The sequence below is a fragment of the Mchenga conophoros genome, linkage group LG14 (genome assembly GCF_057382185.1).
Source record: "Mchenga conophoros isolate Kocher_MC1m ecotype Shallow Benthic linkage group LG14, M_conophoros_male_GT1.1, whole genome shotgun sequence".
NCBI classification, from domain to species: domain Eukaryota; kingdom Metazoa; phylum Chordata; class Actinopteri; order Cichliformes; family Cichlidae; genus Mchenga; species Mchenga conophoros.
In genome coordinates, this window is record NC_140539.1 from 6,435,816 (window position 1) to 6,461,710 (window position 25,895).

The window sequence follows — 25,895 nt, forward strand, 5'->3', positions numbered from 1 at the left end:
CACCTGTACACTCTCAGAAATAGGGCTAAAGTGAAAAGTTCATTATTTTTCTTACATAACCAAACTCCCTACGAAGGATTTAAAATTCAAATAAATATTTCCCATGGGCGCCGTCAGGGGGAGAAAAATTACGGATTCTAAGCGCCCGTAACTTTATTTTATTTTTTTATTTTTTAACAAAAATTATTAGCCCATCAATATGGCTTCCATACATGACCATAAATGCGGTTTGCTTCAAAGGTGTTTGTTTCCTAATATTGGTTTTGTTTTGTTTTTCGAAACAAAGAGTAAATCCAGTCAACCTCTGACCCCACCTCCCCCGTCCTTATTTCGTGATTTGGTTTAGTCCAGGTGCACGCGCTGACGCTGAACTTTGGAGCGGTAGGAAAAGAGACAGGTGGAAATATACTTGTACATGAAAGAAACTGCTTGACTTTCCTAGTGTTTGCTAGCTTACCTCATTTCTTATTTTATTATTTTTTTTATACTTTAGTCAACAAGTAATTGGTGCAGGCAGACCTTCTGTGCATATGTATACTAAATCACATATCTGCCGGCTTGCTGCAAGAACCAACAGACCAAACCTCTGGCTCAGGCTTGGCTGTCCCACTCATATCACCCCACACCCACACACCTGACACTGAACCAGCCTCACTGATATCTGAAGAAGCAGGTGAGTTATTTTATGTCAAACATGTGTCTAGTTGCAGCAGGCCTCTTGAGAATTTTTTTTTATAATAATACATTATCTTTATAAGCCACATAAACAGCATTTTTGGAGGAGTGTGACTGTTGCAGGTGGTGAGCGCTTTTAGTGAGCAAAAACAGATTAAACCTATTTGAGTTCCACTAGGTCTCAGGGCAGAGATATATTTTAGTTCAATAAGGTACTTTATTTTCTGTGTGTGCTCAGTAGTTTATTTCAGTGTTCAGATGTACTCTGCAAGTACAGCCACACTGTTTACTGGTGACATTTATCACATTAGCTGTTAGCTTGAGAAGGACGATGTAGCAGAACACAAAGATTATCAAGTGTCATAATCTGACATCACATGAGATTATCACATGTGTTTCTGCAAGATGGACTTTAAAGAATATATGATCTGTATCATGATGACATTTGGCTGAGAAAAAAAATAATAAATGTAGGCTCATTTCGGAAATCTTCTCTCAGGACCTATAAAAATGACTCTATAAATGGTGCCTGAGCAGGTCCGGAAGACTTAAAGAGGCAGGAAAACAAGTCAGTAAGTAATTGGAGATTTACTGGATGCAGAGGGCTGGGTGTCCCATCTGATCTGAACGCGGTATAAGAAGCTCCTGACTCCTCCTCAACTCTCAGCATCGGTGAAGGCAAGCGGCAGAGGTGTGTTTGTGTGTGTGTGGAGTTATGGCTCTGTTCATGGACTCAGACTTCTCTTTACTCAAGCAGAACCAGCAGAAAGACCTGGCAGATTTCAAGGCATTATTCGGAGAACAGAAACACTCAAAAGGTGAGTCACAGAGAGCAAAAAACACTTTTGACTTTCTGACCGGCTGCTTCATAGAATCAGCTTTTCCCAACAAAACTCAATGAATGGTTGAATTATATTGTATATTACAATAAAATAGTCTAATAGGATAAAAGTAAACAAAAAGATGGCTGAGAAAATAAATCTGAAAGTTATTATTATAAATTTTTTTTATTCTTAACAGATACACATATTCCTAGGTTCAAGGCTATAATAAAATGTATTCTATAAAGTAAATAATTTCTAAATTACGAAAATATTTTTTTTGTTCTTTAATTTCTTGTTAATAAATAAGTGTAATAATAATTATTATTATAATATAATAATGATAACAATAGTTATTATTACAATCCACGGTCAAACACAAAAGAACCTAAATGTTGACAAGTTTATGGGTTGTGATATTTTCCATCACCACAACAAGATTTCCCTTTCTGAAAGGCTGTTTATTTATTTATTATAGACCATTATTTTTTCAACTGTTTGACATTTTTCTTGATATTTGCATTGTAATTGGAAGATGCCCGCAGTGGGAGTGCCGTATCCTCTCCGGAGCCGGACAGAGGCATCGGTTTGATGGAGGGTCAGAGGAAAAGGAAGAGGACCATCTTCAGCCGTGCGCAGCTGTCTGAGCTGGAGCAGGCCTTCGCTGTGACCCCCTACCCGGACATCACCCTGCGGGAAAGGCTGGCCGCGCACACACACCTGCCTGAGAGCAAGATACAGGTGAGGCTGCTGGTCGGATGTTCAGTCTGAAACTCCAAGTTTCTCCTAGCCTATTTAAAGTGGCTGTAATGAAACAATTTACTTATTTTAATTTAATTTACACTATCTTGACTGATTTGTTGTTGGTCACGATGAACCCACAGAGAATAGGTCTCCTTTAGACCACGGAGACAATAATTGGGACCACTACAGCAAAAAAAATATCTTCAGTACATATTTTGTAGCTATTCTTTATAAATGATACTGTTCTTCTTTTTCTCAATTAAAGATCAAAATCATTAAAGAACTTAAAATAATAACAAATGAGCCCATATGACTATATATAGACTATATATATGACTCATATAAGGATAGTCATACCTGAAGTTAAGTCTGTTTTAGGCAGGCAGAGGATGATGTGATACCCGTTTTCTCTTTCTTTTATATTTACCAAGCATCTATCTGCCTTCTTTCCTTCTAAATATTTCCGTCCATGTTCTGTGTTCCTTTATGAAGTAAATGTTTATGTGTGATAAACGTTTTTGTCACACATGAAAACTCCAATCAAAGTCAGGAGACAGCTTAACCATGTCACATGTTAGCAAAGTCTCAATGTTACCCCAGCATAGGACCGGAGCTAACATGTCAAACAGCATTATAAAGTTTCCTCTACTCTTTACTGTTAATACTGTTAAATACTTCAGCATTATTAGTTGCAATATCTGGCAGAGCTTGTATGCAGAGTCACAAAAGAGGGTAAAAGTGTGGAGAGGATGTAAGGAAATTAGGAACTAATCCCAAATTGTTCTAATGCTTTATTGGATTATGAACATTAGAAAGAAAGCATTTAGGTGCACAAAAAGTGTTTGTGTGAATGGCTGAATGTGGCATGTTGTTTAAGATGCTTTGAGTGCTCAAGTAGAGTAAAAAAGCTTTATATAAGAGTCAGTCCATTTACGAAGACAAGAAAATTACAACCCAAAAAATCTATCTAACCCCAGTATTTGTTTTGATGAACATGGTACCCTGAGCAGAATTTGGATGCATAAACTGAAATTGGCTATGTAAGACTAATTCATTATAAATTTTGCCATTTCCCACAGGTGTGGTTCCAAAACAGAAGAGCTAGAAGTATTAAGACCGGTAGACTCTCCAAGTCCACCAAGTCTGTCCTTGGAGTTAGAGGTTTTGTGGATCCCTCCTCCGGCCCTGCGACTTCCACGTATTCAAACACTCTGGCAGACATGTTCAGGCCAGAACAGAACCACTCCTGTGAGGAGGTCCCGCAGATTTACTCAGATTGGATGCAAATCTACAGTAACCCCATGTCATCGCCACCATGTTCCTCATCCCTCCATCAGCAGTCCACTCGTAGCTGCTCCAAACCCTCAGAGTCTCATCTCTGGGAAGAGGAGTACCACGGGCAGCAGCAACAGCACTTAGGAGCCTCACTCACTGGTTTCATTCCTGGTTCGTTTCATCAGTCCATCACCAGGCAGCCTCACCACGCTGCATCTACATGCTCCTATCAGGCCTTCAGGAACTTCAAGTCCCGGAGCTTGGCTCCATCTGGACCTCATCAGGCACTGTGCAGCGGAGGCACTGGAACTGGCGGTCATGCCTCAGTAGATCAGGTTGTCCCTTCCCACCCTCAGCCAATGTACTGGGAAATCTCTCAAGGTCAGGGACAGAACCACCACCACCACCATCATCACCCACAACTGGGACCACAGACCTCGATGGGATATATCTCAGACCTGATCTATAACGCTGCTATTGTTACCAATTTTCTTGAATTCTGATGAATGTATCAAAATCTGTCCTGTGTTTTACCACAGCTGATGAATTTCAGACAAGGCTGTAATACTGTGAAGTAGAGTAGAATTGTTACGATGCTGATTTGTCCAGTTGTATATTTTATGTTTTGAATTATGTCTTGTATATTTTGGGGAATAAACTGAGGCAACTGATCACAGTTTTGAATCTTACTGTTACTTGTCAAAAACAATTGTTCTTGTTTTTATTTTAATAGAATCTGTTATTTTTAAAATCTAATACAAATTAATTAAAAATGTTTTTTTTAAGTTAGTTTTTAAAAATTTCTGATAGTATAAACTGCATTTTGTGAAGCTGGAAGTAAGCACATACAACATATGTAACATGAAGCTTGTTTCATGTTTTTGTATAATCAAATAATACAACCGCAAATCATATTTTCACATAACTGTTCAGTTGTGTAGTTTATTTTGTTCAGTAGCAATACAAAGGTATTATTACCAAAATATGCAGAAAATATCAGTTCATTGAAATTATTATTATTCATTATTGTTAACTGTATGTTGTGTTTTAATATTGTAGCTTGCAAGGCTGGAACTACTTTACAGTACTAATATTACCAAAAACCCCACATTTTTTTATCTAGTTTTGAAAATAAATAATATTTAGCGAACATCATAGGTTAAAGTGAAAAAGTTCCCATTAGTTTGTACCACTGTAGTTCCCAAACTTGAAGCCTCATAAACTTGTAACATGTACTTTTTGTCAGTATTTTTTATTAAATTTAAGTGTCAGTTTTTAAGTAAGTCAAGTTTTTATAATCAAGTCACTTATTATATCCTTTTCAACCATTATATGCTACAGCTAATGATTTATCATGTAGTTTTATTTAACCAAGTAACAGTTTGCCTACTAACAGTAATTAGGGGACTTTTAGGGGACAGCATGGCTTTAGGTAATATCAATTCTCTAACAATTAGCTATTAGGGTATTTTGGCTAATAGTTACCTAATTCCAACTAAGTGATTTTAACATTTACCCATTAGTTTTAGCAGCTCACCATAGCTTTTAGCTTATATCCTTTTTCTAGACATTTATCAAGTAGTTTTAGCATCTGTACTTTTTGTTATTTGAGCTACTTTTGGCTAACTACTTGAAACTGATAGTTGTTATTAACTGTTTCATATCTTTGTCAGTGGTGTCATAGACAGTATAAAGTCATCAGCCAAAGCAGTATCTTTTGTAATGTATTTAGTTCAAGCACAATCTTAGCGCCCCCCCCCCCCAAAAAAAAAAAAAAAACCAAAAAACTACTTGAATCACACAATTTGCCCTTTACCCACAGGGTATGTTGATGTCCTATCGGCATTTTTAATGAAACTTGTTCTTATTAACATTTTTTTAAAGAGCCAAATACACAAAGCTCATGAAATTTTGAAAATGTATTAATGTCAGAAGTTGTATAACCTATGGTCAGATCTGAGAGATCTCTCCATCAGAGAGATACTGCTGTATATATCATGGTTTCTCCTCACAGAAGCCAGCTCCTGTTCTCCTGCTGAACCAGGACATGTTTAATGCTGTGACCCCAAGAGTATTATTTTTCAAAACATCCAGATTAAAATGATTCCTTGTGGTAGGATACCACGACAGGAATAATTATTTTCTAAATCAAAATATATTTTTATCATATCTCTTTGTGCTGTAAGTATCACAGGGTTTACATGGCCTAAGGGGAAGGGGAAAAATGAAAGCAAAATAAGAACTAAATTAAAGTCAGAGCTCTGGGTCTATCAGCTTACCGCCTCTGTAATTTGACCTGGATTTAAGTTTTGAAATATTACATTAGAGGCATAATACAGAGGCAAATATGACAGACGGGAGTGCCCACTGTTTGTCCAGAGCTGGACAGAGATCTCTGCATATCATAATCATTTTTAATACCAAATAATCTTTCAATAAACCTTTAATCCTGGTGTCAAATCTCAGATCTTAGGAAGAGACTTTTTTTTTGGTATTCCAGGATGCAGTCACATCTTTTAATCCTTCCACTGATATGACAGAACTTGACGGGGGGGGTGGGGGGGGCATAATTTACAGAACTATGAAACCTTATCTGGAGAGGGGATCAGTAAAAAAGGATCTTCTGTGTTGTTGTTCTCAGCATGATGATCTTAAAGCACAGCTACTGTACTGGACAGTAATCGGTTGTTTACGTGTTGTTCGGCTTGATATTTCACTTCAAACCAGATATAGTAAGCACAGATCAGGAGATTATTATTAGCACATCTGTCAGGTGGAAACCGTCCAGTAAACATTATGACTGACCATTATTACTGGCCACAGATGGTGACTTTTCCAGAAAAGTCAACACAAGGACATCCTCGTGGCAAAACAATAAGCCAAATGACTTAAAGTCTGTATGCTAGCTTCTTTTGATTGTTTAAAAAAAAACTTGCATTTATCATTGTTGGTTAGTTTTCTCTGTATATGCATTGGATCTGCCAAATATATTAAGCTTGTTGACTGGTTTTGACGTACTGGAAAATATGACTCTCTCAGTGTCAGGAGACAATGTTCATCTGTTGGGTCACATCACTTTTGTGCTGCCCAAGTTTTCATAGATGAAATAATAAAGAGCTAAAGGTGGTTATATATCTGAAAAGTTGTAAGTGCAACGAAGACTTCATGGTACCGACAACTTGTCCAAAGCATACGATTTGGCCTACACCATGTGAAATAGGCTATAGACCCCTCCAACATTGCAGGTTTTAAGAACTTTGAGTATCAATGTTTTCATCAAGCTAATACCACATTTAATGCGTGCAGGTGTCCAAGATGCAAATCTCCCCACTTGGCAGCCCTCTTAAAATGCTTTGGGACATTTATTGTTATTTGTTACTGGACTGCATGATCTAAACTAAATTTTTTTAAGGGTTGTCATTCGTTGCCACCTCAAGCTGCTCTTTTGTCTTCCCTGTGCTCCCCCCTTTGGTTGTGATCTACCAACAGCAACAGGCAGAAAATCCACAAATGGACATCTGAGATGAATGGACTGTTTTAGATGATTTATTTGATAAAAATCATATGAAATATGATTTCATCTCAGAGCAGAAAAGAACCTCATCATTCATTTTACACAGCAGAGAGGAAAAAACTACGCTGTAGTTTTAGAGTAAAAACAAAAATCTGGGAAATAAATACGAAGTATTTTGAGTATTTTCATTTCACTAGAAAGGGATGCAGAATGTCAAAGAACAAATACTTTGGAGCTTGGAACCATTTCTATTTAGAAATTCTCAGGACGTTTTATTTTTTCATCAATAATTCCTGAAACAATTCAAAAAGAAAGAAAGACCACAGAGGTTTCAGAGTGAGCGTTCTGCTCTGAACCACGGGCTTGGCTGTGGCTGCCAGAGGCCTTACAGACTCCTGCCTACAAGGTGTTGATTCCAAAGGTAACAGCTGCTATGGTTCCCCTAGGTCTCCCTCCATGGTCCGGACCAGGACATACAGCTCAGCAAGCCCAACTACTGATGCGGCGATCACCGCTGAGATCACCCGCTGCAAAACAAATGTTGGAAACAATTTCAGTAAAGCAAAACAAGAACGTCACAAAATACAGAGAAGTTTTATAATGGGACGGACAGCAGCAGGACCGCTTCTCTTACCGCCGTAGTCTCAGTGAACAAGTACTGACTGCCCATGTAGGAACAGGCAAAAGCAGCAACTATTGTAACCAGGAAGTTGAATATGGTGACCACAACTGCTTTGACTGACCGCACTGCAGAGAGAGAAGGTACATAAGCTAAGGATGCACAATCCAGCCTCTATAATGAGATGCTCAACAGTACACTCACCCTGCTGTCCGAAATCTGACAGCACGCCATGGCGGTTGATTTCCTGGAAAATCAAACAAAAAAAGAAAACTGTTAAATATTTTCAAAATATAACTTGTGTGTGAACCCCACAATCAAACTCAGCACTTTGGAAAAAATGAGCACATTTTCTCTGTCTTTGGAAAAATGCATAATTTTAAAAAAATGAATGAGAACAATTTAAATCGTGGCTCAAGAGTTGGGAGTTCGCCTTGTAATGGGAAGGTTGCCGGTTCGAGCCCCGGCTTGGACAGTCTCGGTCGTTGTGTCCTTGGGCAAGACACTTCACCCGTTGCCTACTGGTGGTGGTCAGAGGGCCTGGTGGCGCCAGTGTCCGGCAGCCTCGCCTCTGTCAGTGCGCCCCAGGGTGGCTGTGGCTACAATGTAGCTTACCATCACCAGTGTGTGAATGTGTGCGTGAATGGGTGGATGACTGGATATGTAAAGCGCTTTGGGGTCCTTAGGGACTAGAAAAGCGCTATATAAATACAGGCCATTTACCATTTAGGCCATTTTAAAAGACAGGGTTAAGACAACGGAAGAGAATTCCACAGCCTTGGTGCCTGAAAAGCCCAATCCCCACGTGTTTTGAAACTAGTACGTGGACCAATAGTAACTTCTGACCTGAAGACCTAAGTGCTTGGGAAGATGCATGAGGTTTCAACAGGTCAGAGATATACTGGGGAGCTTCACCATGTAGAGCTCTAAAAGTTAAAACTAAAATTTTAAAATGAAACCTAAAGTTTACTGGCAACCAATGAAGAGAAGCCAAAACTAGAGTAATATGTGACCTCTTCTTAGTGCCAGTTAAAAGTCTTGCCGCAGAATTCTGTAAAGTCTGAAGGCCATCCAAAGCTGATTTGTTGAAACAAGTAAAAAAGACCATTAATACAATTCAAATGAGAAGAAATAGAAACATGAATAATCATCTCAAGTTCTGCCTTTGACACCAGTAGTCTGAGTTTAGACATGTTTCTTAGATGATAAAAACAGTTCAGAACCAGCTGTTTGGAGTGACTCTCTGGCGACATTGAACTGTCAAATATGACACCCAAATTTCTATATAATTTCTATAAGACTTGCAAAATATTCTGTTCTGGCATTTTTTTTTTATCATGTCGTTAAGTGAGAAAGTAGACTTCTTCAGATGTACATTATGAACCTCAAGCTTGGAAGCCATCCATAAACATTCTAACTTGCAATCTATCTATATTTTTTTATTTGCATTACATCACCATCCCATCGTTTTAAGAACTGGCATGGACGAGGATGGTTTGTACTCCTCACCATGAGAAAAACAAACAAACATCCAAACATTTCAACAGCACACCCAGTGTATCGACCCTGAAATGGCAAAGATGCTTTTAATATTAACAAAAAATGTACCTGAGCATTGACATTTCTTGTGATCCTTTTGTATTCTTCATTGGCTAGTTTAGCTTTAATCTTCTCAAGACGGGCGACCAGCTCAGGGTTCTGAAGTGAGAGGAAGAAGTCACAGTTTAGTTTTTCTCATTACACTGGCTGGGCCTTCTGTGAAAACACTCTAATTACACGGGGCCAAGTTGCAGAAATTACTACATGTTAACACTGCAGTAGGTCTACAGACCTATGGTCTATCACTCACATGTGAATACAGTGTAACAGCAAAGGATGCGCATGAGTGTACATCACAAAACGTGCAGGAATTTACTTACCCTAGGAGGCTTCACGATTTCAGGCAGGTGAAGCGAGCTATCCTCCAGCAACTCATGCAGGTAGAATGGATGCCCTGGATAAATGCAGGCACGGTAAAAAATGTTATGAAATTGTACACACACACACACACACACACACACACACACACACACACACACACACACACACACACACACACACACACACACACACACAATTCAGTTCTTTCTTTTTTCACCATTGTCCTGAAGATATTTCTTGATCTTCCTCGCTGTACTGAATGGCAGGATTGTTGGTTCCGGTTTTTCAAGAACCTCCTCCAGCTCTTCTCCCAATGCTCGAGGAAGAGCTGACTCCGACTTTCCCAGTAAATGTGTCACTTTATTTCTGAATTTATCCCCCACCACAAATGCAGAAGCCATGATGCACCAAAAATTAAACGAGTTTTTTCGAAGCAACTATTTAAACAACGTTTTCTGTCAAACCTGGCCTCAATATAAACACGGGCTTTACTTTATATCTACTGAAATGTACCGTTTAAAAACGAAACCCAGCATCTGCTAAAAACAAATAAAAACCCTGGTACGCAGCCATATTGCTTGTCTTGTGACAGGCTGACGTAATCGCTCACGTGACCATCTTCCTGACGTTTTATTTACGTTTTTTTTCTTTTTTTTTTGTAAAACATCAGTCATATATATTATTGTGAAAACGCCAAGACGCCAATACGCCAAGTTTATAATAATGATTTGTTTCATTTTTAACTTAAACGTTTCTCACGACATGACACCTTACCTTTTGGGGCCTTAAAGGACTCCTCATAAACTCGTAGAACTTACCGCTTTTGCATTACTAAGCTTTGACACAAATTTAAGCAACAGTACTTTTGATGGGACACAACTTTCCAACACTAAATTGTCCCAAACTACCGGTGCGCAATCAGCATTTTAACCAATGAAATGGTGGAATGAAAATAAAGGAGTGTTAAACTTTTATTTTCAGACTACAATGAAGGTCATATTTGTTGTAAACGAAAATAATTAAAAGAAGGTTACTGAACGTTAAGCGTTTGGTTCTGTTATTACAGTCGTTCCATGAAGGCAGCTCAGCTATGATTGGCTCTCAGCGCTGGAGGACAAACGATATAATACGTGTGTGACTGTGCTAGTATTGGAAAGATGGCGGCTAGTGCATTACGTCGAGGGTTGTTGAGTAGTGTCAGTAAATACAACAAGAAGCATGCTCACAGAATACTGAGTGTCGTTGACACCAGCTGCGGGTTCGAGGCATACAGACCGCGGTTACTATGCCGAGCTTGCGGCCTGCCTGACGGTGTTCAGCAGAGGAGGTTTATGTCGTCACGGTAAGAATCCTCAACTGTCCTAATATGCCAGAGCTAGCATGCTAAAGACTTTAGCTAAGCACGAGCTCTTCAAAATGGCACCGTTAGTTAAAGACACTGGCCATGCTGCTATTAAGTGGACAGCTGCCTGTAGGTAGATGATACCTGCATAGTGAGTCCGATGTGCAAATGAATTGGGCCTCAGAGCAAGGGTGATGTGCAGAGCTGTTGTAACTACAGAGGAAGAAAGCTGATGAGCCATACCATAAAGATATATGAAGCAGTTTTTGAAGTTAGGTTATAAAGAGAGGTGGTGATCAGTGAGCAGCAGTGTGGCTTCAGAGCACTACAGATTTGATGTTTGCTTTAAGAGTGTTGATGGAGAAGTATAGAGAAGTTTATAAGGCGCTTCACTGTGTCTTTGTGGATCGGAGAAGACGTGATTGGGTGCTAAGAGAGGAACTGTAGTACTGCATGTGGACGTCAGGAGTGTTAGAAGTATAGAAGGGTGGTGCAGGACATGTATGAGGGCAAGCCAGACAGTGCTGAGGTGTGTGGTTGGAGTAAAAGGTGAGATTTACAACTGAGATCAGATCTGGGCTCCTTATTTGCAGTGATGATGACAGGCTGATAGTTGAGGTCAGGCAGGAGTCTCCGTGCCATGTTTGCAGACAACACATTAGAAAGCGAGGTGTGATCTGTAGTGAGAGTAGGTAGGAGCAGGTGGTAGAGAGCCTGGAGAGGTGGAGGTATGCTCTGGAAAGAAGAGACATGAAAGTTAATAGAAGCAAGACAGAATGCATGTGTGTGAATAAGCAGGAGGCAGGTGTAAGAGTGATGCAGGCAGCAGAGGTAGTAAAGGGAGATGTTTTAAAATACATGGGTCCAGCTGTCCAAAAAAGGGGAAGGATTACATGGTAGTAACCGAGACCTGCTGTGATGTATAGTTTGGAGATGGTGGCACTAACATAAACACATTTGGCAGAGCTGAAGATGGTAAGATTTTCATTTGGAGTGACCAGGACGAAGACCTCAGGGGGACAGCTCAGTTTGAGCAGGTTGGAGGCAAAGCTAGAAAGGTGAGGCTGAGATGTTTGAACATGTGCATAAGAGAGAGAAAGCTGATTAACTGGCTAAAGCACATTGAATATGGAGCTGCCAGGCAGGAAGAAAAGTTGAATAACACATAAAAGATTCATGGATGTAGTGAGTGAAAGAGAACATGGTGTGACAGAGGAGAATGCTGGGATATGGTGAGATGGAGGCAGATAATCTGCTGTGGCGACCCATGGGTACCTCGAGTTTTTCCACGTACAATAGTTGAAATGTCTTTATTGTAACCATCGGGTATCAATTGCAATAGCATTAATAAGCTATCTGCATGTAATTCGCTGAAATGTTTTTTTTCTCCCACACGCTGCGAATGCATCTTTAATCTCCCCCTTCTTTTCTACCTGGCACACTGCACTGAACATGCATGTTTATATTTTACCAGATAGGAAAATACTGCAAATAAAATGTTAAATAAACCAGCTGTGATTTCTAGGGGTGCAACGATATTCGTATCGATATTGAACCGTTCGATACAGTGCTCTCGGTTCGGTACGCATATGTATCGAACAATACAACATTTGTAATTTATTTTATCAACTTTCCTTCTGACGATGCTGTCTGTGTGGAGCGCTCAGTGAATCTGCGTTCGACTACTCCGCCTAGGCTGCACTGTCGAGCGCAGATCCACTGAGCGCTCCACACAGACAGCATAGTCAGAAGGAAGAGCGCAGGGCAAGCTAGCGAGACAGAAGTTAAGCTCTCCTTGCAACATGGACCTCCCCCACCCTCATTCAGATCTGGCGTTTGGAATTATTTTGGTTTTCATGTGACGTATGACCCTGAAGGTAAGCGCGTCATGGACTAAAGTAAAACAGTATGTTGGATGTGCCACGCAATGCTCAATTACATGGGTGGGAGCTAGTGTGTTAGCGCAGTTAGCTCGTTAACGTGTTGGCCGTCTAGCCCCATGCACGGGGCTATCAGGGCTAGCTCGTTAACGGAGATTTGCCGTGTTGTGACGTTAAGGTCATTTTAACGAGGTTAACCTGAAAGCACTAGTGGGAACACAACGAATATGACTGCACATTTACGCCGACATCATCCTAGTGCAAAGACAAAAACAACAAGCATGCATGCTACAAACTTTACCTGAGTCATTTAGACAGCCGTTAGCACAGGATTCTCCTTATGGGGACCTGATATGTTTAATATGCTGCTGAGAATATAGCCCAGAAGAAGCGGATAGTATAGCTTTTATTTTGGAAAGAGCCATTTCTCTGTAATAAACTCTTTTCCAAAGATGAGTGATTCCTCAATCAGATACAGGGCTTGCAATATCGCTAGCCCGACGTCCTGGGGCTAGCGATTTTTCCAGTCGGGCTACCAAAATCTATCTCTGCCCTGCCTGTCCGGCTATTGTAGGAAGGAAAAATATATGTCAATGCTTTTGCATTCTTTCGGAAATGTAGCTGGGTAATTATGTCATTGGCATCGGTGAGCCACTGTCAATATGTGACATATTGAAATCGCATTTGAATTTGCACTTGTTTTTTTGCTTTCACTTTGCAATCGCGTGAACTGTGTATAGAGAGCGACAGTACTGATTGGTGAGTGATGATAATTTGTGCACCAATTCCTCTGACATCGTCTTATCAATCGTTAGCTTACTACGCAAACATGACAAGTGAAATCTCCCGCAGCTTAAACATGTGAGAGGTTGATCGCGCAGAGAATCGCTGAGCTTATGTGAGTGCGTGTGTAAAAGCAGCAGGATATATATTTTAGTTCTGCTGAGCCAAATAAGACAGGTCAGGGTGAAGAAGTGACAGCCAAAGAAAAGCTTACCGCAAAACGGAAAAGTTATGACACATCAGACTATAAGGCAAAAAGAAAGTGCAGCTTTATGGTTTCATGACCAAAATAATTTCTGTGGCTGCGATATGATGAGCTAAATAACCAGGGGTGCACATAAGTGGTCCGCAGGTGCGCATTCGCTGTCAAAATAAAAAACACGCACAAGGGTTAGGGTTAAATTTAAAAACTGTACTTTTGAGTTAAAATATATATTTATAATTTTAATAAATGACAAATTAAAAAGGCATGAACATTTTATTTTGAATCGAAAAAATATCGAACCGTGACACCAAAGTATCGAACCAAACCGTGAATTTTGTGTATCGTTGCACCCCTAGTGATTTCCTGTGACTGTTCTTGGTCAGTCCTTTTTGTAGTCACTATCTAGACTTTTGTTTCTGTAATTTGAGGTCATCACATTTTTTATTGTATAGATTTTATACGTCATAAGCATAAAAAGCACCCTTTTCATTTCGGTTGTTTTATATTGTCTTGTGAATTATTGCTTGATGTCCTTTTTTGTTGCTATGATATTTTGTTAAAGGTCTAGTGTTGACCACAGAGAGACTTACTGTGACTGTAGTCATTTGTGAAAAATCTCTGTGTAGAACTAATGGTTAAAAAGTAGTTGAAATAAAACCTTTCATTTCATTCAGGTTTTTTATATTCAAAGAAGGGAAAAAAAGAACATTGAATGGTCGATTTGAATGCGTATACCAGTGCAATTTTAGGCTCTATATGGATTTTGGAGGTTAAACATATCACTGTGTATATATGGTGATGTAGCCAAAAAAATATTGTGATTTTAGATTTTCCTCATATTGCCCAGCCCTACTTTAGAGTCCATCTGAAAGAGGAGGATTTACCAGCAAGAAATGAAGAAATCACAGATATTGGCTGTTAAGTAGCTTGCCAGCATTAGTTGAGCTGCACTTGATGTTGTTACTGCTTCCAACCTATGGCGTCAATTCAGTACATGTTTAACTACACAGTAAACATTTGGGAAGATTCTTCTTCAGTGGTTTGGCAGTTTTGAAAGAATTTAGTAGCACAAATATAGGCTTTGAAAAGTTATTCAGCAATATCTGCGTTATCCTGATAGTATATTGTATTATTTCCTTATTATTAATGCTGGCACTGTCATTTTAGTGAAGAGAACAACTGAGAGACCCTTAAAACATTTGGTGCTACACAGGCTGCAGTTTGCAGGCTGCACAGAGGCACTGTCTTATTAACATCATTCAGACACCTGTTGGCTCCCTGTCAGTATCTCAGTTTTGTGTGTTAATATTTGCCTCTCCTGTTATTTAGGACTTAAATCAACCCAATACTTAATCGTTGATGATTGGTGGACTGATCTTATACAGTCAGACCTGGTAATGGGAGAATTACCTTGGTGTAAATAAAGTTAATTGTCTTACTGCTGACAGGCTTGTACCAAATATTATATACTGAAACTAAAAATGGAGTTGTATTAACCACCGACAGCATTGCAGCAACCACAAAAGCAGTATTTCTTTAAGATTAACACTTAATCTAGTTATTCTTAATTTTAAAATTGGGCATATAATTCCCCGGGTCATTATCAGGCCTTAAAATTCAGTACAGGCTTGCAAGTATTAACTGTAAAGCTTGTATAATATTGTAAATTTATACATGACTTCAGTGATCTAATGTGTACAGTAAGACTGGCAAGAAGAGCCGTGAGCTGACATCCAAGCACTCTGCAATCTTTCCCTGTCTCTGCAAGACTGGGATGTATCAGGAAGACTCAGTAGCAAACACAGGCAGGAATCAGAGATGTGTGCTTGGAAGGAATCCAGGCATGGACTAGCTGGTTAAAAATATAAATATATATGAACTGACATTGTTTGTGCTCAGGAAAAAAATGCTGAAAGGACGTGTGTAAACAGGCGTGCCAGTGAAATTGATGTTAAACAGGTTAACGTGTCATCTCTAGTAGAAGCAACAGCAAAATTAAAGTTTCAGATTAACTGGATCAGTATGTATCTGTAGCTCAAATTTATAATGGAACTGCTCTGTAAACTGGGAAGTGCAAGGAACAGAGCCGCAATGGAGACAATAGAAAAGAGCCAGCAGACAAAGTACATTTGTGTCAGCTGAAGGAGGAAGATGAAACACAACCTACTGTAAGAAAAGACCGTAGTAAAGCTCCCAAGGAGTAGTGAAGATTTTAACTTTGCTTACTACTCATGCTTTTATTGTACTGTAGCTCTGGCTTTCAGTCTTTTTCTAGATATTTTTAATGTTTATTAATTAGTTGTGTGGACAGTGAAATGGTTAGCTCATTATTGATTTCTCAGCTTTGGTTTCACGTCCTCAATGGTCACCAGTGAAAGCCCAAAGATTGCAGGTGTGGACAGAAAGAGGCAGAGTGTGCTTGATTTATCTGTTCTGTGAGAGAGAGTAAAGGTGGGTGGACAGGTGGGTGAGTGCCCACACGCTGGTTGGAATAGCAGCGGTGAATCAGCACACTCTTGTATCGTTAAGATTTGTTTATGCAACCTTTTCCTTGTGTAATGATATCTGATGACATACTGATATTTTTATATTTTTACCAAGCTTTTCTGTGATATGTTGACTGCTCAATGGCACAAATCCCCAACCCAAATGGATGGATAGTGACATGGATAGTTTCTGTTCTTGGCAAGGCGTGTTGTTGACAAGGGCTAGCTGTTGGCTGAGGCTGGGTCCAGAGTTTGTAGCAGTGTGGCTAAATTTAGATTGGCGATTATCTGTGGACAGTGTATCGACTTGTCTCAGATTGCTGCACAAGTAGAAAGTGAAGAGGAGCCCAGAGGGGTTAAAGAGTAACTTAGGCCAGTTGTGCATGTTTGCATAGGCTCATTCTTGTTCTCATCATTTGACATCTTTAAAGTGTTCATCCATATTCTAAAGTCTTTGGGCTGGAGGCTATCCCAGCAGCACAGAGACTGCACCACCCTGACCTCGGGGCAAATACTGCACTCTCTTGTTTCTTATTAGTGGGACAACAACCCTAACCTGTTTTGATAAAACATTGTCACCAAGTGGTTACAGTTTCGCAGGTTCGTATTGCACTGAGTGGCCATTATACCCCCTGCAGTTTTTGGCACTTCCACGTTGACTCAATTTTCAGCCCTCTCTCGTCATGATTGACATTTCTGCCTGGATTGCATCTGAACTTGGTTTGTCTTTCAAGCAAAGTTGAGATGGTCACCCATCAGAACTGAGTACAGTATTGTCCTCCCGATCTTACCCAGAGGTATTCATTCAGAATCTGCATGTTCGTTGTTTTGTAACCATATTTCTAATAAAAGCAGCTTACCTTGTGATTATTCTTGTGCAATACAACTTGTCCAACTTGGTGTGTAATATTAAATCTCCCCGTCCATATATCCACCTCATTAATCCCTGCTCTTCATTTCTGTTGTGAAGATTAGCTTTGCAGGAAGCACAGAATAAGAGTGTTATTTATATGAAGTGACCAGCTGTTGTTATCGGTGCCAACACGTATTGTTTGTTTTGTTCTGAAATAATGATGGGGGCATGGAGTTTGAGACCAACTGTATTTGAACAAAACACCTCAACGGTCAAGTGTTAACAATATTATCAAACTGTGATTGAGATCAGGGCTGAAGAGTCTGCAGGACCTGTCTTCCTATAGGGCTTAATGCATATTTTTTCCATAGGATGGCAAATTCCAAATTGCTGTCGTTGCATCTATGGAATTTCCCGACCCGGTGTGCTGTCCCATACATGATTTGTTGGTTCAATTTTTGTGTAGCATGCAGACCCACACAGATTCAGAGTGTAATGATGTTGCCTGTTTTTGGCAGGAACAGGCCTGAGGGGAAGATTCTAGAGACTGTGGGAGTGTTTGAGGCTGTGAAGCAGCACGGCAAATATGAAACCGGACAGGTAAGACCTTCACACTTTATTCATGCTTATACCGAAGCTGATGATCTGGTTTAGCTGATGATCTGGTTTAGCTGATGATCTGGTTTAGCTCTTGTTCTTTCTCTTGTATTAGACAGATGACTAACATAAATTTCATAGGCCCTTCTACTGCACACGGACCATTACAGTGTTACAGAGTTAGATTACTCTGTAGCCTTGGTGAGTTTGGGCTAGTGGCTCATGAAGCAGTTCTCTGCCTGCTGCAGGTCACAGCAGACCTCCAAAGCAGTGCACTTGGAGTTTGAGAGTGGGAAGAGGCTCTGGACCAAAAAAATAAGTTCCATATGAGAATATTACAAAAAAAATATTAAAATTGGGGGCAGAATATACTTTAGAAGCCTGCCCAGGGAGGCTGCATGTGGAACTGCTTAGTTAACATAACTCCCAGAGATGAATAAGAAATGCCCTTTGACTACCGCGTGTGTGTGTGTCTCCCTTGCATGACTTTCTTTCTTTGTTCTTTAATCTTATTACTTTAGTGGTCAGACTTTAATTCCCTACTCTGGCACTGTATGATGGATCTTAAGTAGTGCAGAACAAAGCAACAGTGTGGAGAGGATAGAAACAGCTCTGCTCCAGTGTTCAGCATTACTGCCCATACCTTTGTCTATAGTTATACATGATGAACGACGCCAGAACAGTGAGTGAGAGAGAACAGGCCTATGAAACAGTTTATGTAACTCAGTGTTGTCCATATAACCTGTTTGCATCATCTCTTCTAGTGACTGTAATCCCATACAACATTGTGTGTATTGAGCGTCCTACATCTATAATTTCTGAAAGCCTTATCTCGTCGTTGTTGTTGTCGGGCTCTCCCCTAGCTGTTTCTCCACAGCGTGTTTGGCTACAGAGGCATCGTCTTGTTTCCATGGCACGCCCGCCTCTATGATCGAGACATCACCCCTCCCATGTCTGACAGGTAGGGTGGTCTGGGCTAAAATGCCCATCTCAGCTTGACTTTCTGCGTGGTTGTTTTGTGTGTTGTGTACTGATTTTGTAGTGCTTCTTCCTGCAGCAAACCTGAGCCCCCAGGGGCCCACGGCTCCAAGGAGGTGAAGGGGAAGACTCACACTTACTACCAAGTCCTCATTGACACCAGAGACTGCCCTCATATAGTAAGTATAACTTGTGCTTGTACTGAGATCATGTAGTTATTCAGAGCGTCAACCACTGTTTTGAGCTCAATTGTGGACACAGTCTGTGTGATCTCAGGCAGTGCAGTGGGTGGAAATGTTGCTAGGTGACAAGCCCTCCACTGTGGTGGACTCAAACTGTAGGTATTTATTAGTGTTGAGGTCTGCAGGTATGTAACTGTTGGTCTGTGCGCTGTGACAGTCTCAGAGGTCCCAGACGGAGGCAGTGACGTTTCTGGCCAACCACGATGACAGCAGGGCTCTGTACGCCATCCCAGGTATGCACACTGGTCAGGAGCCACTCACTCATACATCTGACTCACATTCTGATTGTTTTTCATTTATTTCTTATGGAGGCTTTTGTCATAATAAAAGACGGGAGATAGCTGGTGATTAGGGCTGGGTATCGTCACTGATTTCTAGAATCGATTCAATTCCGATTCACAAGGTCCCGAATCGATTTGATCCACGATTCGACTTAATTCGATTCAATTCAATTTGAATCTGGGAAATTTTGACAGCCAGAAATATTATAACTCAGATCAGTACATTTACATATTTTTGTATCTATAAAAAGGAAGCTGACACACGCAAGACTTTATCAAAGGTGTAAGCATCACAGCAGATGCCTTTGTGTCAAAGTAGCTGAGGATAAAACACAGAAAAACATGAAGGTGATTTTCCTGGCCTGGGATTTTATAAAAATATTCTGCAGTAGATCAAAAACGAAAGAAAACCATTAATCAACACATGAACATTACCTCGGAAGTTACAGCGGTTTTATTAGAGACACGGCTAAGCGTTTTGCATTTTGCATAATTTTAAAAAGTTTAAATTTGTTCAGTATTGAACGGCAGAAATTAGGTTTTCTTTTCGGAAGTATATAAAACGAAAAAAAAATGTCAGCCGACAGCGCTGTACACAACGGTAGACTTGTGCGTAACAAGCAAGCGAATAATGAAGAAAACTGATTTTTAGACAGGAAACTGTTCTTGAAGTACAGACAGACAGAGAGAGAGAGCTGTGCATCGTGGTCGAAGCAAAACAGTAAAAGTAAGAGTGAATACATGACGATGTTTATGTGAAGCGTAGTTTGGATCTTCTTTTGCTGCTGGTTCGGTCAATATTGTTTGGAGAGACATCAAAATTAACAGCTTTAGAATCCGCACATAAAGGGAACACAAAGCGCGGACCCGCCGACAGATCAGAATCAGCGAGCTGTCGGCTTTCAGCCCCGACTGTGAGAAAGGCGACATCTCACTGATTCTGATCCACGGGTTTTGTCTTTGTGCAGAATCCGTGTTCCTGCTCTCATTTACTGTCTTAGCTGTTTGGTGGTTATTGAAATTTTGTGAGATTTCACCAGAGATTCTGGCAAAATAAATTTATATTAAAAAATCGATTCAGGATTTTAATGAATTGATTTTACGTTATCCAAGCCAGAATCGATTTTAATCGATAAATCAATTATAAAAACCCACCCCTACTGGTGATGTCTATCTTGGGGTCTTACAGTTGGCATTAGAAACTGGCGGTCATACTTTAAGCATTAAATTTGAGTCTGGCCCGAATAGAGCACACCTTATTTTTACACAGTCACATCCAACCTGCTGTCAGAGAGAAAAGGGCAAAAAAGCAGCTGGTGTTCTTTTATCAGTGCTGAGGAAATTACGTAATTTACTCAAAATGTTCAAATATTGAATTCTGTGAAAAGAGCATTTTTGATAATGGTAGTTATTAGGGCTGGGCCATATCATACCGGTCACGGTAATACCGGTATAATGTTGCGATAGAATATGGGTAAAACGCGCATGCGCTGTGCCTTTGTTTTCATACGCACATGGCGAAAAAGGCACTGCGGCGACGGAGAATGACAAGGGCGAAAGCGGATCGTTGAATGAAACAGATGAACCAGAATTGGTTTATAAAAATGCTGCAACTTCAGTGGTGTGGAACTGGTTTAGCTTTCGTCCATCAGATACACAACAAAGCACTATTTTTGGTAGAGCATGCTAGCAGACCGCCGTTATTACTGTGTTGTTTGGAAAATACGGCACACTTAAAATCAATCCTTTGATTTTTCTGAAAGTCGACAGTGACCCTAACCCTGGACATTGGCCGACATATCCTCAGCATAACAGTGTATAATATCCACAAAACTTAAAAAGAGCTTATACACACGCAATATGGTAATATTATGTTGAAGCACAGTACGTATCACTCCGCGAGGCTCCTCCCTACGATAGACGTAATGCTCTGACAACCCATCAAGTGGTGCAATGTCCACTGGAAATGCCTTTTGGTTAAACTGTCAGCAAGGAATTTGCATTTGCACTGTTACATTTTTATATAACTTTAATGCAAAAAACAGCTGCTTGTTTAAGTGAAAATACATTGATGGTTTATTTTGCACTAATAAAGTTGTGGAGTTGTAAAGTATTTTGTCTAGTGTCAATTATATCGTCAGTTATATCGTTATCGCAAATTTTCAAATGTATATCGTGATAAATATTTTTAGTATCGCCCTGCTCTAGTAGTTATGATGGTTCTGTTTCTGGCTTTCCTCTTCAGGTCTGGACTATGTGAGCCATGAAGACATTCTGCCTTATAACTCCACAGAGCAGGTCCCCATCCAGCATGAGCTGTTTGAGCGCTTCCTCATGTACAACCCTTCAAAAAGTAAACGCAGATCTTTTTTCAGCTCTGTGGTTTTGTATAAGTCCAACAGGTTTCTTCTATATCTAACAGATGTAGTCGACATGTTTCCTTCCATAGCATTGTTGTTTCATAAAGTTGTGACAGACCTACATATCTTATGTATGTAGGTCTTATCTTGTAAACATGACGATCCTCTGGGCAGTTTCATGAATAAAGGTGGTGGTAATTTCTGCAGGATTGAGTGCTTGAGTGGCAAGTTTTGTAATGTTAAAGTTTATCCCTCATATGTGAAACTGTCATTTGTAGTTTGACTTTTGGTTCCGATCCTTATAAGATCCACTCAATGGCCACCTAGAATGCCTAAGAAGCAGACTATTTTTAATGTGATTGTTTTTTGTTTTTGTAGTTCCTCCATTCACAGCCAGAGACACCCTTAAAGCATGGCAAGAGAAGAACCACCCCTGGCTGGAGCTCTCAGACGTCCACAGAGAGACAACTGAGAACATCAGAGTCACTGTCATCCCCTTCTACATGGGAATGAGGGTAGCTGGATCTTTACGGATATTACTTATATATTATTTGTTATTGCAGCACAGCCTGAGCCCCACCACCTCACAGCTCAAACACATTTCATTGGTGTTATTAGGTGTGCTTGGCAAGATGTTGGCTTACAGCCTGTTTCTTTTTAATTTGTAGGCTTAAATGCTCCTCTGTAGTTTGCTTGAAATCTAAGGTTAATTCTTTGTTGTCCTTAGGAGGCCCAGAATTCTCATGTTTATTGGGTGAGTAGTTTTATATTTTATCATGTAAATTAAAGACAGTGAAACACAGAAATAAACAGCTCAAATCTGTTTGTGTTGTCTTCCTGCAGTGGCGCTACTGTATCCGTCTGGAGAACTTGGGCAACGAGGTGGTTCAGCTGAGAGAGAGACACTGGAGGATCTTCAGCCTATCAGGAACTCTGGAGACGGTCCGAGGACGAGGTGTCGTAGGCAGGGTGAGCATGCTTACAAACACGAGCAGAACCACAGACAGCAACGAGATGTGGAGTTGGACAAACGCAGCCGGCCACAGAACGACAGACACGATTAGCAATGACACACAATCCCTCTAAGATAATACTATTACATTAGTAATATTACACACCATATATGCATGCATGCCATATATTATATTATATTATATTACTTGTTTTTGACACTGAGGTATGTAATAGACTATGTGCACGTTAGCATATGCTACTTCCGGTGCGGAAACTCCTGTGGGGAGCTTTGTTTCCGGTGTCCCATTCGCGCCTTGTTTACGGTCCAAAACAAGTTAAGCAAATAAATGAATCAAGCGGCGATTTACAATTGGATTATAGAATTCTGATCTCATGCTTCATAAGACGTCCTTTAACCAAACATAGTCCACTTAAAGGACATCTGAGATGTAATTTTTTTTTTTTTTTACTGTATTCTTTCATTACGTATCATTACATTGCATATTACATAGGGATGGGTACCGGTGTCCGGTGCCATGATGGCACCGGTTCTGACATAAACGGTAGTAACCAGACCGAAAAGCAGCGCACATTTCAGTGCTTTATTTCGGTGCTTTTTTTTCCTGAGCTGTGATACACTTCTAGCCAATCATTTTTACGTTTCCGAGGATAGTAGGCGGGGCCAGGTACGTACGTTCTTTTATGCAGAGCTACAGATTAAAAATGTCCAAGGCGAAGCGGTCAAAAGTCTGGCTGTACTTCACAGCAAAATATGCAAACTCAGCAGCCTGCAACAAGTGCTTTAAGCTGATACTGTGATACTGTCAAAGGAAGTAACACCTCGAATCCGATGAAACACCTGGTGACGCATAGCGTTTTTTTTTTTTTTTTTTTAAAAGCCGAGAAATGCGCCGTATTTGATGGCAGCAGCAGCCGTTCTTCTCTGCGTGAGTAGCTTAATGTTGTTCGTGTGTAATTTACGTTGAGTAGGCTAACCACGTTATTACATTAATGCATGTAAGGTGAACTAGCAAACATCATCATAGCTACATGTGGCTGTCTTCTTGTTTGATGGCAGATACTCCCTTCACCCTGGCCAAAAAGGCTAAAATGACCAAAGAAAAAGAGGGAAACCGCTAAACATGAGAGGTTTTTGGACAAAGTTTGTATTTTTTCCATTGTTTAAGCACTGCTTCCAGCTAAGAGTGATACCATATATGCCCTATAGCTGCAGAAAAGGCTAACATTGTTATCTTTTTACAAAAAACCAGCTGACCATGAGAGGTTTTTGGACCAATTTTGTGTTCTCCATTCTTTAAGCACCGGTTCGAGCACCGTTTGAGCACCGGCACCGTTTCAAAAGTACCGATTTGGCACCGGTATCGGATAAAACCTAAACGATACCCATCCCTAATATTACATATCATATTAAAAATAAACATGCCTGACTGATGCAAAGGCCTCAACACCAGAGTATGAATGATGAATTTTTTCAAGACCCCAGTTCTGATATGATACAGATGCCTTGGCTCCGCTTGTCTGTTAGTATTTTGATCTGATTCCAGAGTTGAATGAACAGACTGTCATCCTGGCTGTGAGGAGGAGACTGTCGCGTTTGTTTAGAAATGCTCAGCTCTTTGTACTTACCTAACAGGAGCCGGTGTTGTCTAAAGAACAGCCAGCCTTCCAATACAGCAGCCACGTGTCTCTACAAGCCCCAAGTGGTCATATGTGGTGAGTCTACATCTACCTCTTTCTTCACATGCTATAAAATCCAAAGTATCTTCAGCTTTTCTCACTTAGTGTTTTTATTATTGTTGTTTTAGGGGAACGTTTCGCATCGAAAGAACTGATGGTTCCCACTTTGATGTCCGCATTCCTCCCTTCTCCTTGGAGAGCAACAAGGATGACAAAGCGCCTCCTGCTGGCTACACATTTTAAGTGTGTGCTACCACCCTCAAGCCCGGGATACGCTGCCAGTCCTGCTTGTGTCATTATCTAGAGTTGCCCCTGACTTGTAACATTGCTTCAGCCTTCAACCTGAGTCTAGCATCAGGAAAGCTAAGCAAAGGGGAAATTATTAGCAGTTTCTAGATTATCTAAATGCAGGCCCACCTTGCCTATTTTCTGCCCCCCCCCCCAGCATTAAATTCATTTAGGCTAGAAAATCAATCTGCAAGCCTGTGCACTGGAGGAGATCAGCACAGTGAAGTGGAAGAGAGCTGAGAGTTTGGAAGGTGAATTATTGCTGCCGAGCTGAAATATTGACCAGTTTATTTTTATACATGATGCAGTACTCTTGTCCTGAACCCTTTTTCGTTCTCCCCCAATTGTTGTTGTTTTGGGTTTTTTAGACACTTAAAGAGACAGAGAACGTGTCAAAGTGTGGGCCTGTTAGTGTAAAAGTACATAAGATTTACTGTGTCACAACAATGAAGCAAACTGGAAATTTAAAAAATATCTCACCCTGAAATGTCAAAAATGAAACCACATCTCTATAAATCTAAAGTACAGAAAGTCAAAATGGCAGCATAGCAGTATTTGGTAGTTTAGAAGTGGTCAGCAGTTACTATCTTGAGTTAGTGCAGAGTGGTCTGTCTGCTTTGCATGTATTAATTTGCTGTTGGCTAAAACTTCCCCAGGACGCCAAAAATCGAGTCATAAAGGAAAAACGTTAAACCTGACCCAGATTTGTTCTAATGCTGCTGTTTCTTGGGGGGGGGATGATGATGATGATGATAAAAATAAAAACTGCCATAAACATTTCCAGATGAAGAATTTGGGTAAAAAAAACTCTAGAATTCTTCACTTGTGTGATCATTTAGGTGTCCGTGATTGGATAAATGCCTATAACTAATGGTGTGTTATTGATGTAGATTTTTGGAGATCTGATTTCTAAATGTGCTTCAGACACTCTGAAATGCATCCACTTTTGTTCAGTGTTAAGTAAAACTAAAAGTCACAAGGCTAAGACTTGTGAACTCTCCTCCTGCTGGTGGCAGGTCAGGTCCCCACTGACTGTGAACAGAAGCAGCTCTCTGTGGAGTCATCAGCGATGATGTTACCAGAAGATGAGTTTTCTGTGCAAGCTGTCCGCCTTCCTCCCGCCGTCTGCGCCCTACAAAAACCAAACCGTCATCTTGATCCTGTGCACATGTGGATGTGTCGTCAAGGCTGACTGTGACTTTGTAAAAGAGTTATGAGCCTAAAAGTTGTAAAATGAGGAAAGAAACTAACTTTTTTTTTTTTTTGCTTTGATAAAGTGATTTGATGGTTGAAAATACTACTGTAAATACCGATGTAATTAGAAGCAAAATAAATACACCTTTTGAACAATATTCAGACTTTCTGCTGAGTTTGAGCTTG

At 40.3% G+C, this 25,895-nt stretch overlaps 3 protein-coding genes across 7 annotated transcripts; 2 read left to right on the top strand and 1 right to left on the bottom strand.

Annotated features, from left to right (window-relative positions):
- The first annotated feature begins 144 nt into the window (after positions 1 to 144).
- LOC146559156 (homeobox protein SEBOX-like) lies at positions 145 to 4,191 on the top strand. Of its 4 annotated transcripts, none has more exons than XM_085244692.1 (5): positions 145 to 673; positions 1,175 to 1,353; positions 1,433 to 1,493; positions 2,032 to 2,237; positions 3,320 to 4,191. In XM_085244692.1, the coding sequence occupies exons 4-5, from the start codon at positions 2,088 to 2,090 to the stop codon at positions 4,016 to 4,018; spliced, it is 849 nt and encodes a 282-aa protein (XP_085100818.1). In that variant the 5' UTR covers positions 145 to 673; positions 1,175 to 1,353; positions 1,433 to 1,493; positions 2,032 to 2,087; the 3' UTR covers positions 4,019 to 4,191. The 4 variants fall into 4 exon arrangements, with proteins under 4 accessions (XP_085100818.1, XP_085100820.1, XP_085100819.1 ...); XM_085244694.1 differs by lacking the exon at positions 1,175 to 1,353 and having other exon boundaries at positions 145 to 397; positions 494 to 673; XM_085244693.1 differs by lacking the exon at positions 1,175 to 1,353 and having other exon boundaries at positions 1,430 to 1,493.
- Positions 4,192 to 7,045: 2,854 nt separating this feature from the next.
- Positions 7,046 to 10,302, bottom strand: vma12 (vacuolar ATPase assembly factor VMA12). Its single transcript, XM_085244929.1, has 6 exons — positions 9,786 to 10,302; positions 9,568 to 9,641; positions 9,257 to 9,346; positions 7,853 to 7,895; positions 7,664 to 7,776; positions 7,046 to 7,556 (listed from the first exon to the last, which is right to left on the bottom strand). Exons 1-6 carry the CDS (start codon positions 9,967 to 9,969, stop codon positions 7,461 to 7,463), a joined length of 600 nt encoding a protein of 199 aa, XP_085101055.1. The 5' UTR covers positions 9,970 to 10,302; the 3' UTR covers positions 7,046 to 7,460.
- Positions 10,303 to 10,696: 394 nt separating this feature from the next.
- poldip2 (polymerase (DNA-directed), delta interacting protein 2) lies at positions 10,697 to 25,867 on the top strand. 2 transcript variants are annotated; one of them, XM_085244927.1, is made up of 11 exons: positions 10,697 to 10,910; positions 17,636 to 17,717; positions 18,578 to 18,675; positions 18,772 to 18,871; positions 19,092 to 19,167; positions 21,461 to 21,568; positions 21,954 to 22,090; positions 22,303 to 22,329; positions 22,419 to 22,544; positions 24,184 to 24,263; positions 24,356 to 25,867. In XM_085244927.1, the coding sequence occupies exons 1-11, from the start codon at positions 10,726 to 10,728 to the stop codon at positions 24,468 to 24,470; spliced, it is 1,134 nt and encodes a 377-aa protein (XP_085101053.1). In that variant the 5' UTR covers positions 10,697 to 10,725; the 3' UTR covers positions 24,471 to 25,867. The 2 variants fall into 2 exon arrangements, with proteins under 2 accessions (XP_085101053.1, XP_085101054.1); XM_085244928.1 differs by having other exon boundaries at positions 17,642 to 17,717.
- Positions 25,868 to 25,895: the final 28 nt, after the last annotated feature.